The sequence below is a fragment of the Vulpes lagopus genome, chromosome 5 (assembly GCF_018345385.1).
Source record: "Vulpes lagopus strain Blue_001 chromosome 5, ASM1834538v1, whole genome shotgun sequence".
Classification (NCBI taxonomy): domain Eukaryota; kingdom Metazoa; phylum Chordata; class Mammalia; order Carnivora; family Canidae; genus Vulpes; species Vulpes lagopus.
Window position 1 is genome coordinate 19,507,705 of NC_054828.1, and position 12,289 is coordinate 19,519,993.

Below are 12,289 nucleotides of genomic sequence, written 5' to 3' on the forward strand. Positions count from 1 at the left end.
CCTGACTTTGCGTAGGATGCAATGAGGAGATCATCAGATTTTGCTTGGAAATTCCAGATGTTGTCCCAATTATCACTTATTATCTTGGTCATAAGGACTCCATTCACTTCTCTGGTTTCTGGTTCTATGTATTTTCCCACCAGCTTGGGATCTTTCATTTCTTCCAGGGACATCTTTCTATGTAGGTTTAACAGACAGGTGCTTAAAAGAAAGGTCAATTCTCAAAACAGTCATTCCTGCCAAGAAAAATATTCTCTGAAGAAGTTAGGAGAGGTGTAGGTTAGGAGAAGAGAGTGAGAAGTTAGGAGAGGAGAGTAGTGGGCATTCACTACTATGCTTAATGTTAATTTAAGTGAGAGAAGTCAAAACAGGGGAGCCAGAAGCATTCTCAATAGCTTCCTTTCAGGGTATCTGGATGGTAAAGACACAAATATATTTCAGAGAAAAGCACATTGGAAGATGTGCCAGACCTGATGAGTATCGATGGGCTTGTTAGAGATAGCCTGTCTGAGGCCTGAGTGACAGGAGGGGACCAGGCCAGAAGACCACGGAGTTCACAGTCCCTTGTCAAGTTTGAAGCAACAAGAGGGGCCAGAATGGAATCAGCACTTGGCCTGGCCCTCTACAACCCAGCAGTGAAGCAGGCTGCGGTGGGTTGGTGAATTTATCAATAGCTCTAGAGCTGACACAAGTCACAGAGCAGGTGGGGCAGAAATAAACTCATATTAGGGTTCCCTTTCAGCACAATGGCCATCAGAATTTCAGTGTGGCAGGTCTGGATTAAATAAAAGTCCCCATGTGCATCTATAGCTCTAGGGGTGACTCCCTGCCCCCAATCGCTGGCTGAAGAGAATTAGCCGCCAGCTGAGGAAGTAACCCCAATTTGCTTGGGGAAGTAGCCCCCACAGGCGTGGGATACCATAACTATTCCCTTCGCAAATAACTTTGTTTATTTCTTGAAATCTTACATTTATTGTAGAAATGTAGCACATTAAATCAAACCACAGTATTACTAATTTTAAGAGTAATGTTGGCACATTTCTTAAATACTTTTTATGTAGAAGCAACTTTGACATACTGGAATATCCAATAGATGAGGCTTGCAATGAGAAGTTAATGTGTTATTGAGTATTTTAGTATATAGACTTGGGATTTTAGATTCAAAGGTTAGATGATTTTACCTAATTTAAAAAAGTTTAGGGGGATCCCTGGGTGGCGCAGCGGTTTGGCGCCTGCCTTTGGCCTAGGGCGCGATCCTGGAGACCCGGGATCGAATCCCACGTCGGGCTCCCGGTGCATGGAGCCTGCTTCTCCCTCTGCCTATGTCTCTGCCTCTCTCTCTCTCTCTCTGTGACTATCATAAATAAAATAAAAATTAAAAAAAAAAAAGTTTAGGAGAATTTAAGAATCAATTCATAAGCTTAATTTTACTAGATTTGTAAGATTTAGTGAAGTAATTAGAATTTATTTCTCTTTTTGTTATTATCAGACAACTGAGGCCCTTAAAGAGAGTAAACGCAATTCGAAATATTTATGAGAATTTTGTTAACTAGGTTAAAGAAGACTTTGTAAGTGGAAAACATTGACTCATATGCACCTGATACTCTGTGACCTACTATGGGGTGCAAGACTCTGGTTTTGATCTTAATTCTGAATTTTGCTTTCCTATCTGTAAAATGAGGGGGTCCACTTTGTAACTCTAAGTTGCCTCTGACTTAACTGCATATCTAAATGAACATTTTCCTTAGCCGAAAGTCAAATAAAATAGTGACTATTTCATTTACAGGATGCTTTTGCTTTCTGAGACCCCTTCATTTTGAATAATTTCTATTGTTACATCTCCGAGTTTACTAATCTTTTCTTCAACAGTGTCCAGTCTGGTGTTTCTCCTGTTCAGAGTGTTGTTTGTATTTGAATTGTTTTCTTTTTTTTTCATTTCCAGAAGTTTAATTGGGTCTTCTTTGTATCTTACATACCTCTTCCATCATGCTTGCCCTTTACCTTTTTTAAGATATAATTTTTATAATAACTTTTATTTTATTGTTTTTGTGGGGAGATATTTTTAAAAATTCATTTTATGTAACCAAAATAATTCACCCATTTCTCCTAATACCTTCCCCTCACTTGTGATAGCCACCATCTGTTCTCTATATCTATGAGCCTAGTTTTAAAAATGCATATTTTTTCTAGATTCCACATATAAGAGAGATCCTATAGTATTTGTTTTTCTCTGTCACATTTACTTCAGTTAGCATAATGCCCTTGAGGTCTATCCATATTGTTGCAAATGGTAAGATTTCTTTCTTTCTTTTTTTTTTATTTAAGTAATCTCTATACCCAATGTGGGGCTCGAACTCACAACTCTGATTACAGACTGAGCCAGCCAGGTGCCCCTTATTCTTATTTTATGGCTAAATAATATTCCACTATTATTATATTCCATATATATGGAATATATACATATATATCACAAACCCCCCCTATTTATTCATTGAAGAACACTTAGGTTATTTCCATATCTTGGCTATTATAAATAATTTTGTAATGAACATGGGAGTGCATATATTTTTTGAATTATATTTTCATTTTCTTCGTTAAATACACAAAAGTGGGGGCACCTGGGTGGCTCAGTCGGTTAAATACATAAAAGTGGGGGCACCTGGGTGGCTCAGTCGGTTAAGTGTCTGTCTTTGGCTCAGTCATGATCCCAGGGTCCTGGGATTGAACCCTACATTGGGTTCCCTACTCAGTGGGGAGCCTGCTTCTCCCTCTGCCTCTGCCAGCTGCTCCCCTAGCTTGTGCTCTCTCTCTGTCAAATGAATAAATAAAATCTTTTTAAAGTCAATAAATACACAAAAGTGGATTTCCTGGATCATATGGTAGATCAATTTTTTTAAATATTTTGAGAAATCTCCATACGGTTTTCCACAATGTCTGTACCAATTTACCTTTCCAACCGTAGTGCACAGGCTCCCTTTCCTCCATATCCTCACCATCACTTGCTGTTTGTTACTCTTATTAAACATGTGAGCCTCCTTTGCTTTAAGTCTGGGTGTGACCTGCTGCCTCTGTGCTGCGGGGTCCCGAGGTGGGGAGTCTGGGTGCATGAGCCCCTGAAGAGCTGTTTCTCAGTTTCCTACATAGTCTTGGGACATAGTCCTTGGTTTTCAAAGTTAGATGTTCTGGAGATTCATCTCTGAGGTATATGCCTTAAAAATTGTGCCTGATGTGGGGTATAGACACTTTGTTCCTTAGGGAGAAGCTCTGAGCTTTGAGTTCCCTTTCAGTTGTGGGATGTGGCGCTGAAGGTAGGATTTATTTTTTATTTTATTTTTAATTTTTATTTATTTATGATAGTCACACACACACACACAGAGAGAGGCAGAGACATAGGCAGAGGGAGAAGCAGGCTCCACGCACCGGGAGCCCGACGTGGGATTCGATCCAGGGTCTCCAGGATCATGCCCTGGGCCAAAGGCAGGCGCTAAACCACTGTGCCACCCAGGGATCCCGTGAAGTTAGGATTTATAGTGAGATTTTGTCCCAGCCTGTCCTACCGATTTCAATTTGGTCTTCCCATTTGCCCGATGTGTAGCTGTCACTCAGCCAGCCTTTAGGGGCTTATAGAGGAAATTGTTTCATTTGTAACTATGGACTCAGCGGTTTGTGAGAGGAGGTGAGTTCAGGATCTTTCTACGTTGCCATCTTGAACCAGAACGCAATCGTTGGTGGTGAAGCTAGGTATGTGGGAGGAGGGGTGTATGGGCAATCTCTGTGCCAACTTCTCAACTTTGCTGTGAACCTAAAACCACTTTAGAAAATAGGGTCCATTAAAAAGTTAAAATGAGGGGCACCTGGGTGGCTCAATTGGTTACGTGTCTAGGCTCAGGTCATGATCTCAGAGTCCTGGGATCGAGGCCTTGGTTGGGCTCCCTGCTCAGCAGGGAGTCTGCTTCTCCCTCCCCAGCAGGGAGTCTGCTTCTCCCTCCCCTCTGCTGCTCCCCCCACTCATGCTCTCTCTCTCTGCCACTCTCGCTCATTCTCTCTCTCTCTCTCTTTTTTTGCTCATTCTCTCTCAAATAAATAAATAAAATCTTTTTTAAAAAGTTAAAATGAGTTTTCCATTCTTCCTTGTGATATATCTATTAATGTTTTGTATAAAAATATTTCCTATCCACCCAGAATGTTCAAGCCAACTGGATGCTTCACAGATATGTAGTCTGTTTGAGGCACACCCAGGCCTGCTGCACGTATTTTTTGCAGCACTCATGATGTGTTTTAAAAATAAAGTTAACAGGTTACCAGTCTGGCAGGTTGGCTTTCACAGGGCCGTGGGACATAGTGTGAACTTCAAGAAGTGACTCCAACGGTGGAAAATTCAAACAGGCCGGTGGAGCAGATGTCAGCAATTGTTGCCTGCCACACCTGTTGGTGCTACTGCTTCCTCGTAAATGGAATGCCTGTTTTGCCTGAGTTCTTTTAGAAATTGTTCAGGTTTGGGTAGAAGTTTGAGATATTAAAAAATGGCATTTTTTCCAAGTGTAGAGAAATATGACTGTACCAGTGATTCCAAACATGGCCTCAAGGAAGAGAGAATCTGGTCCCAATGGAGATCCTTCTTCATGTGCCATCATTCTTTCTCTCCATCATGTCCTGTGCTGGACCCACACTGGACTTACTTCCATTTCCTGAGTGATCTTCAACCTTTCACAACCCTGCCTTTGTGTATCTAATGCCCTTGCCCCTGGCTAATCAATGTCCAATTTATTCTTCTAGACACTCTAAAATGTAACTTCACTGTGCTTTGACCATATATTGTTACCATGCAGCACATCATCCTCATACATCTCTATTTACACTTTATGCAACATGTTTTTGCAGGGAAGGAATCAGGTTATTCAGGTCTCTCCGAGGAAAAAAATAGATGCCGCCTGTTTCAAGTCACATAGCACAGAGTATATAAAGAACTGATGTTTTAAGTTTGGAAAGCGTACACCTGTTATTTATCTCCTTTGTGTCAATCCACAGTTCTTTGTAGAATTTTGTGAATGTAACTAGGTAGAGCCCTGAGACCAGAAATATGACTCAAGTTCCTACCTCTTCCCCCAAAGGAGACTGGTGTAACTCCTACAACCCAGGCCTGACCCCTCCAGTGCTGCACTGGGGGGCTGGGAGGCTGCAGTTGAATGCTATTGCCAAGGATTAGCATGATATCCATGTGTCTGCGCAGAGGAACACATTTCATTTATCTTGACGTCTGAGCAGGAAGCAGGCCTTTCACTAACTTCATCTGCAATCCCACAGCACTGGAGAGAATGGAGTGGCCCCCAAATATCTACATCTTAATCCCTGGAGCCTATGCATATGTCACCTTACGTGGGAAAAGGGACTTAAGAGTCTTGAGGTGGGGAGATTATTCCTGATGATTCAGGTGGGCCTGATATAATCACAAGGTCCTACATGAGAGAGGCAAGGGGATCAGACTCAGAAAAAGGGACTGTGATGATGGAAGCAGAGGTCATCAAAAACAGAGGCTGGGAGACTGTTCTAGAATAAAGGAGGCTAAAGAGACATAACCAGATGCTTTGACTGAAACTTGATTAGATCTCAATTTTAAAAAACTGTAAAACAAGATATTCTTGGGACAGTTGGGGAACTTTGACTACAAACTGTTTAATGGCATTATGCCTAAGCAGGAGAGCATTTGAATAGCTCTGGCTGATTTATTCTCATGATTGTACTGTGAGTCAATATTCAATGAACTCTGCTCATCTATTCATTTCTCTGCTTACACATGTTATTTGTGTTATTAACAGTCTTCAGTAGCTTTACTCTATTTTGTCTGATTCAACATTTATGGAATAGAATAGCTACTAAGATTATAACATTTGCCAATTTCTTCTTGTGTTTCTCTCAATTTTTATTCTTTATACTTTGAATCTGCTAATGAGTGCATACTAGCTCAAAAGTTTAACCTTCTGAGTAAATTTTTCCTTCTGTTATTATGAAATGCCACCTTTATTTCTGATACCGCTATTTTCTTAAAGTTTTGTGTGTCTGATACCAATGGCCACTATGGCAGCTACTCTTTAGATAGTGTTTTTTCCTGGTATACATTTTCCTAGGCTTACTCATTTTATTGTTTCCTGGTTTCTTTCTGCCATTAAGAAATCCACTGTCTCTTAAATAGTTCTTTTTTTTTCTTCTAACATGTTTTTCTTCCCTACTTTGCAAAATAGTATTTTATCTGGTGTTCTCAAGTTTCTGGGACAATATCTAAGTTTGTATTTATTCTTATTTACCTTTCCTGGAACTTGTACTTTTTGATATCAAGTATTTGTAAGTTTCATAGATTTTTGAACATTTTCAGTATTTCACATATTGTCTTTCTCCCACTGTCTTTGTTCTTACCTTGTGGAACTAACTGGCTTTATGTCTGACGTTCTGATTCTTTCTTCGTATCTCTTAGCCTCTCCTTCATATTTTCCTTTGCTTTGCTTCTCTGGCTGTAGTCTATGTGATTTCCCCAGCCCTCCCTTTTATTTTATGAATTCCCTTTCCAGTTGGAAAGAGAGTGGCAGTGTGCTATCCTGCCGGCAGCACCATGCTTATCAAAGATGGCATGTGGGGCAGCTCAGCTTATTGAGCTGGGGGTGGTACAAATGGGTGTGCAGAGGAGGTTCCCATGACAAGCCTCTGGTCTAGGGTTTTTTTGACTCATGGACAGTTGTTAACTGTCTCCAGTTTGGTCAGGTCAATGGCAGCTGGATGATTTTCATGTTCAAGGCCATCCTATTTGGGAGGGACATTGCCCAGGAACCATTGCCAAGGAAAGTTACCCAGGTTTCAGTGCATACAAATAACCACACAAAGGCTATGCTTAACCACAAGGCATATGCCTTTCCTCTAATCTGGGTCACCAGCCATTTGGGTTCTCAACCTCTGACCCTACCAACCACTCTGCAGGCTCCCCATACCCCGTGTTAAACCGGGACTCCTCAGCTCCACCATTCTGGCCTTTCTTGGTTACCACTCCCACACTCCGTATTGCTCCCACATCTCCAGGTCACGAGAGAGCTGCTGCCACACTGGTCTGGGCCGACAGCAGGGCACCACACTTGTGGCAGCCCTAGCAAATGCATTGTTCTGAATTGCAAATGACACTCCTAACCCAAACACTGGAAACTGGTCATGCTGCAAGGGGTGGGGGGACCACCCTTTCAGCCACTGGCCCTTTGATTTCATAGACCACTGCCTCTGTCACTGGCACTATCTGCTTCACTATTACGTGTGTAGATACATTTCCCAGCCTACTGCTGGCTACACCCACCAGGACAGATCGTCTTTCTTTCCTAAGTCCGTCCTGCCCCCATTCAGCCCTCCTTGGCACCACTGACTCAGCTCAAGGATCTCATCTTACTGCCCGTATAACATGGCCCTAGGCTCTCCTGCAGGACGTCCAATGGAACTTTCACCTCCCCTACCACCGCAGGCCTCTGGCATTACTGAATCCCTCAGTGGTCTTTTAAAATCCCTGCTCCTTAAGTTCCAGGGCAGTACATGGACTCTTAAACGGGCTTCCTTGCTGCAGTGACACTTTAAACTTTTGGCCATGTGGCTACCACTCTCCTTACACCAACTGGGCTTGCCTGGCTGTGCTGCCTGATTGCTATCAGAGGGGAATCTGCTGCCTTCATCTTATGGGAGGAGATTATTTACAAGTTTCCCAACAATTTTGAATCCCATACCAATTTAAAATGTCAATCATGGGGCTCCTGGGTGACTTAGTCGGTTAAGCACTCTGCTCTTGATTGAGGCTCAGGTCATGATTTCAGAGTCGTGAGATTGAGTCCTGCTTCAGGCTCTGTGCTCGGTGTGGACTCTGCTGGAGATTCTCTCTCCCTATCCCATTGCTCCTCCCCCTGCTTGTGCATGCTCTCTAGCTCTGTCTCAAAATAAATAAATAAAAAATAATAAAATAAAATAAAACATACATCATCTCTCCTTCCAATATTCATTGGTGACCCAATGGGGGATACCTGGTTAGTGATCACCCCCTGGTTATAGACAGTCCTGGCCCATTAGAAAAACGAAGACCCCTCTGCTGCTGGGCCACACTTGACATGCAAATTCCAGCTGAAATTCCAAAGTGTAGTGGCTTAGTGGATGGCTCATTCCTCCTAACCACACCTCCCCATAGGAAGTGGAAACAGTTGCACCCAGACCAACCAACAGAAGAGTGTGGATCCTTCAAAGGGGGAAAGAGGCTCTCAGGTTGGCTGACACCAGCAACATTAGAAGATGGCAGTGTGGTGCAACAGTCACAATAGTTGGCCCTACTCCACCTTGGAGGAGGCCACCAGTGGGTTGCCAACCCACAACGGCCCCAGAGTAAATCTCCACATGGGGCAGTCAGTGTGTAGGCTTGAAAACTATAAAATGCAAATGTTCACTGCTGCCTCATGTACCATGCCGTCTGGGTGGTGGGGCTTCTCCTGGTCCCTGGAAAAGCTGAAACAGCACAGCCACTCGTTTGCAATTGCACCCAGGGTTGGGGCATGGCTAGTGTTTGAAGTCAGCCCTTCAGGGTTTGAGCCTGAGATGACACCAGATGTGGATACTAGCTGATGAGTCAAGCTTTCTCTCACATTTAAGGGACCCCTGGCACAAGTGCTTAAAGGCCACCAGCCCTGCCCGATTTGGTCACCAGCATCCTGGCCTCCAGAAACAGGCCATTACACTGCCCTAATTTCAATCCTAATTGGCTGATAGGTTTATGCAGTTCAGATGCATCTCTGGTACTACCAACCAGGCCACTCCTTAAACTGCTGGGAGCATATCACACAATTTTCTTTAGATCAAGGCTATCCAGGTGCTTCCAATGGTTCTGTTCAATGATAGACGCATGCCTTAGAAGAGAGTACTATTCAGTCATTTGTGAGGTGCATCTCTGGGGGCCCCCAAACTTTACTGAGAATTTGTGATACCAGTAAATGCTCCTGGCAGTGCAAGCAAACCTTAATCAGGGCATCTTGAATCCATGAGACCTTTTGGCCCCTCAGTGCCCCTCCTGAGTCACCCTCCTCTGGGATGGTTCCTTCACCTGTGGCAATGCTGGAGATGATGACACCCAGGCCCATGATGGCATGGCAATCTGAGACATGACCACAGGGACAGCGAGGATTCAAGATTTGGCAGTGTCCTCATCCATGACACAGCCTCATCTTGAATGGTACCTCTGGGACCTTTGCCTGTAGCAGAGATGGCACCCAGCAATACATGACAGCTGATGATGGTGAACACTCTCCAGCTTGGTTGTGAACTGAACTCTCACTTCTCATAATTCCCTGCTGGTAACCCCCTTGAGTGGGGTTTTCCAGAGCTAGCTATGTTTACTCCAAGCTTCCTTGCTTGCCACTTGACTGTGAGGCAGGCTCCTCTCTACTGTGACTTTAAGCTTTGGAAAGCCAGGTATGTGTCCAGTTCTACAACCTTGTGCCCCCCTCCCCCCGAAACCCTTTACTCAATGGCTTGCTCTCACCACTCTTGTTAGATTGGTCCTCATCAGGCATCCTACTAGGAGTTAGTGAATGTAATTTCTGTTGAGAGGACCCTTCCCTGGCTGCAGATGCCACCACCACCACAGCACCTTTACAGGATCAAAGCTGCAGAGTCACCTTCCTACACACCCCAAGGGGACCCTTCCCTATCAGTCACCATACAGGGCTCCATGATCTTCCTGTGAAGCCTCTAATCATCTTGTTCGTTAGTCAGTCCTTAGTGATTCCTTAGTACAGACGGTTGGTTTTAGATAGCTGTTTGGCTTTAGATTCCTTATCGACACAGCAAGGAGGTGTATGTGCTATAAAGACTACCACCTGCTGCATATATATATCGATGATTCGGGACAAATTCAGACAACTCAACAGGTACAAGTATTCCATAATCTCCCCCTAGTTATCAAATTTACCTTAACCTTATCCAAAGACTCTGACTTATTTCCTTGGCTGGACTTCAATAATGAAGTCAATTCAATAAATGAAGGGAATGGTGTGACAGGATTTCAAACTGTGGTTTGTTCAATGATACTATTGATTGACATTTATGCTTTGCTCGGATGTTTTATATACTGGGTGACCAATCTCTCCCTGTTAGTGGCTTTTATTATCTCTGCTGCCTGGGCATTGCCCATGATTTTCCATAAAGACTAATGCCAAGGGATTGCGGGGTCAGTTGCAATGAGAAATCAGCTATTTTGATTTGCTGCCTAGGCATTTTACAGTATGACAACCCTGCTCACACCCAAGATCTAGAATTCAGACAAGGACCTGAGTTTAGGATTGGCACCATAATTTCCTGCTTCATTTCCCCCAGGCATCTTATAAAATAACTGCTTAGAGTTAAGCCCACAACCAGTGACCTCCATCTCGACCTCCTTGTAAGTAGGAGGTGCTTGCTCCCCTGCTCTCAATCCACTGCTTGCTGGTGACCTGGGCCTGAAGACTGCCTCTCCCCCAGCTCATTGCAACACCGCCCTTCTGGGATCTCTAAATAATAAATCTTGTGGCTTTACTCTCTTTGTTTGGGTGCATTGAAACTGGATCATTAATCAAAATGACTCCAAGGTTTTCACTTGCCCAAAGAGGGAGCTCAGATGTTGAGGAAGGTACCTGTTGCCCCTGTGTGGGTGGCTTGCACCTCTGCACCTCTTCATTCAGCAGGTTATAGCTCAATACACTTGCTCTGCCTTCTCAGCGCAATTTACAATCAGTAACACTTTATATGTGGGACTTCTTTAGCTCTATTTGGAAGGTAAGTTCCTCCAGAAAATATTTTTGTTTGCTTTGCTGGGCTGTGTGGCTGCTTTTTAAGCATTTCAGCTGATCTCTATGGAGGAATACAGCTAACAAATGTAAAAGGAATGATAGATCTAAAGACAGCACCAGTGGAAGTTGAACACCACTGGATACAATGTTGAGAGAAATGGGATATTCACACAGTTTCGAAGCATCCAGTCATGGCAAATTACAGAGGGGAAGATGCTTTCTAATGAAGAGACCTGGAGGGGAGTCACCTCTACCAACTGTCAGTTAGCGACCCTGACAGCAGGATGACCTGCATTATATGCCAGCTGTGATGCAGCAAGATGTCAGAGGCACGACGTGGGGCATTTTCTGGTAATAATGTTTGAACTTCCATTTGATCATGAAGAAATGATTGGATACAACCACAATGGGGGATGTTCTGTGAGACAACTAGCCTGGTTCTTCAAACCAATCAACATTAGGGAAATATATAACGAAAGAAAATGTTTGGGCCAGGGGTACTGTCCCAGGCTGTAAGAGACGAAAGAGACGGAACAAAATGTAACGCAAGGAACTTCACTGAATTCTGAATAGGGCAAAAAGCAGCTTTGGAGGACATTCTTGGGTCAGTTGGGAAATTTGCACAGACTGTACGTCCAGCAGTGTTACGATGAGAGAGGAGAACGTCCCCATTTTAGGAAATATCAGCTGAAGTACATGGGGGGGGGGTGTAACAGTGACCTCAACTTACATTCTGATGTTTCTTTAAAATAATATATACATTAGTTCATATATATATACACACAAAGTGTATGTACACAGATACATGTATGTAGGGCTGGGGAAGGTGCAGCATAATCTTACTAGGTCATCTAGGGGAACATTTACAGGTATTCTTTGCACTATTTAAAAAATTTCTATGTAGTTTAAAAATTTTTTTAAAGAAAAATATTGGAGAAAAACAAAAGTCTCACTTGTTTTTCTGACATCAAGATACTGTGAGTGTGGGCTTCTAACATGGGTGATGGCCAGCTGGTGATTTTTTCATGAGTGGGGAGATTTCTCCCCCCTTCCCTGGTCCTCAAGCCAAGATGAGGGGGTCCCTTGCCTCCCGTCTTCTCAGGATGAGCTTTTCCTGAAGTTCTGCCTCTTGCCAGGTTCCCCTTCCTGTGGGGCGCTGGGCTTTCTTTCCTAGCCCCCCTCCCTGGCTGTCAGAGCCAGAGCTCAGCATCAGACACCTTCCCCCCACCACCCCGGTCCTCCTGGGGAACGTTCATGGTTGTGGATTTTTACTTGAAGTTTTGCTGGCTTAACAATACATTTTAAAAGATATATTTAAAAAACATTTTGTCTAGCTTTTAAAAAAGATGTTCTGCTGCTAAAGGCCTGCTTGGGGTATTTACTTCTCTAAACATACAAGTCTCTTCGGCTGTGCCCAACCTATACTCTAAGGTATTGACGGCTTTCTATTCTTATTACCTGAA

At 43.5% G+C, this 12,289-nt stretch overlaps 1 protein-coding gene across 3 annotated transcripts in view; it reads right to left on the reverse strand.

Moving 5' to 3' along the window:
* The window catches only part of LOC121491954 (sulfotransferase 1C1-like), a 44,524-nt gene that overhangs the window by 29,167 nt on the left and 3,068 nt on the right, over positions 1–12,289 (reverse strand). The window contains exons 1-2 of one of the 3 annotated variants that reach the window (XM_041757139.1): positions 1,182–1,244; positions 2–177 (exon numbers count right to left, since the gene is read on the reverse strand). In XM_041757139.1, coding sequence (XP_041613073.1) covers positions 2–173 — 172 coding nt within the window. In that variant the 5' untranslated portion in view covers positions 174–177; positions 1,182–1,244. Of the gene's footprint in view, position 1; positions 202–1,181; positions 1,245–12,289 lie in introns of those variants that run through there. The other 2 variants (XM_041757138.1, XM_041757137.1) reach the window with 2 other exon arrangements.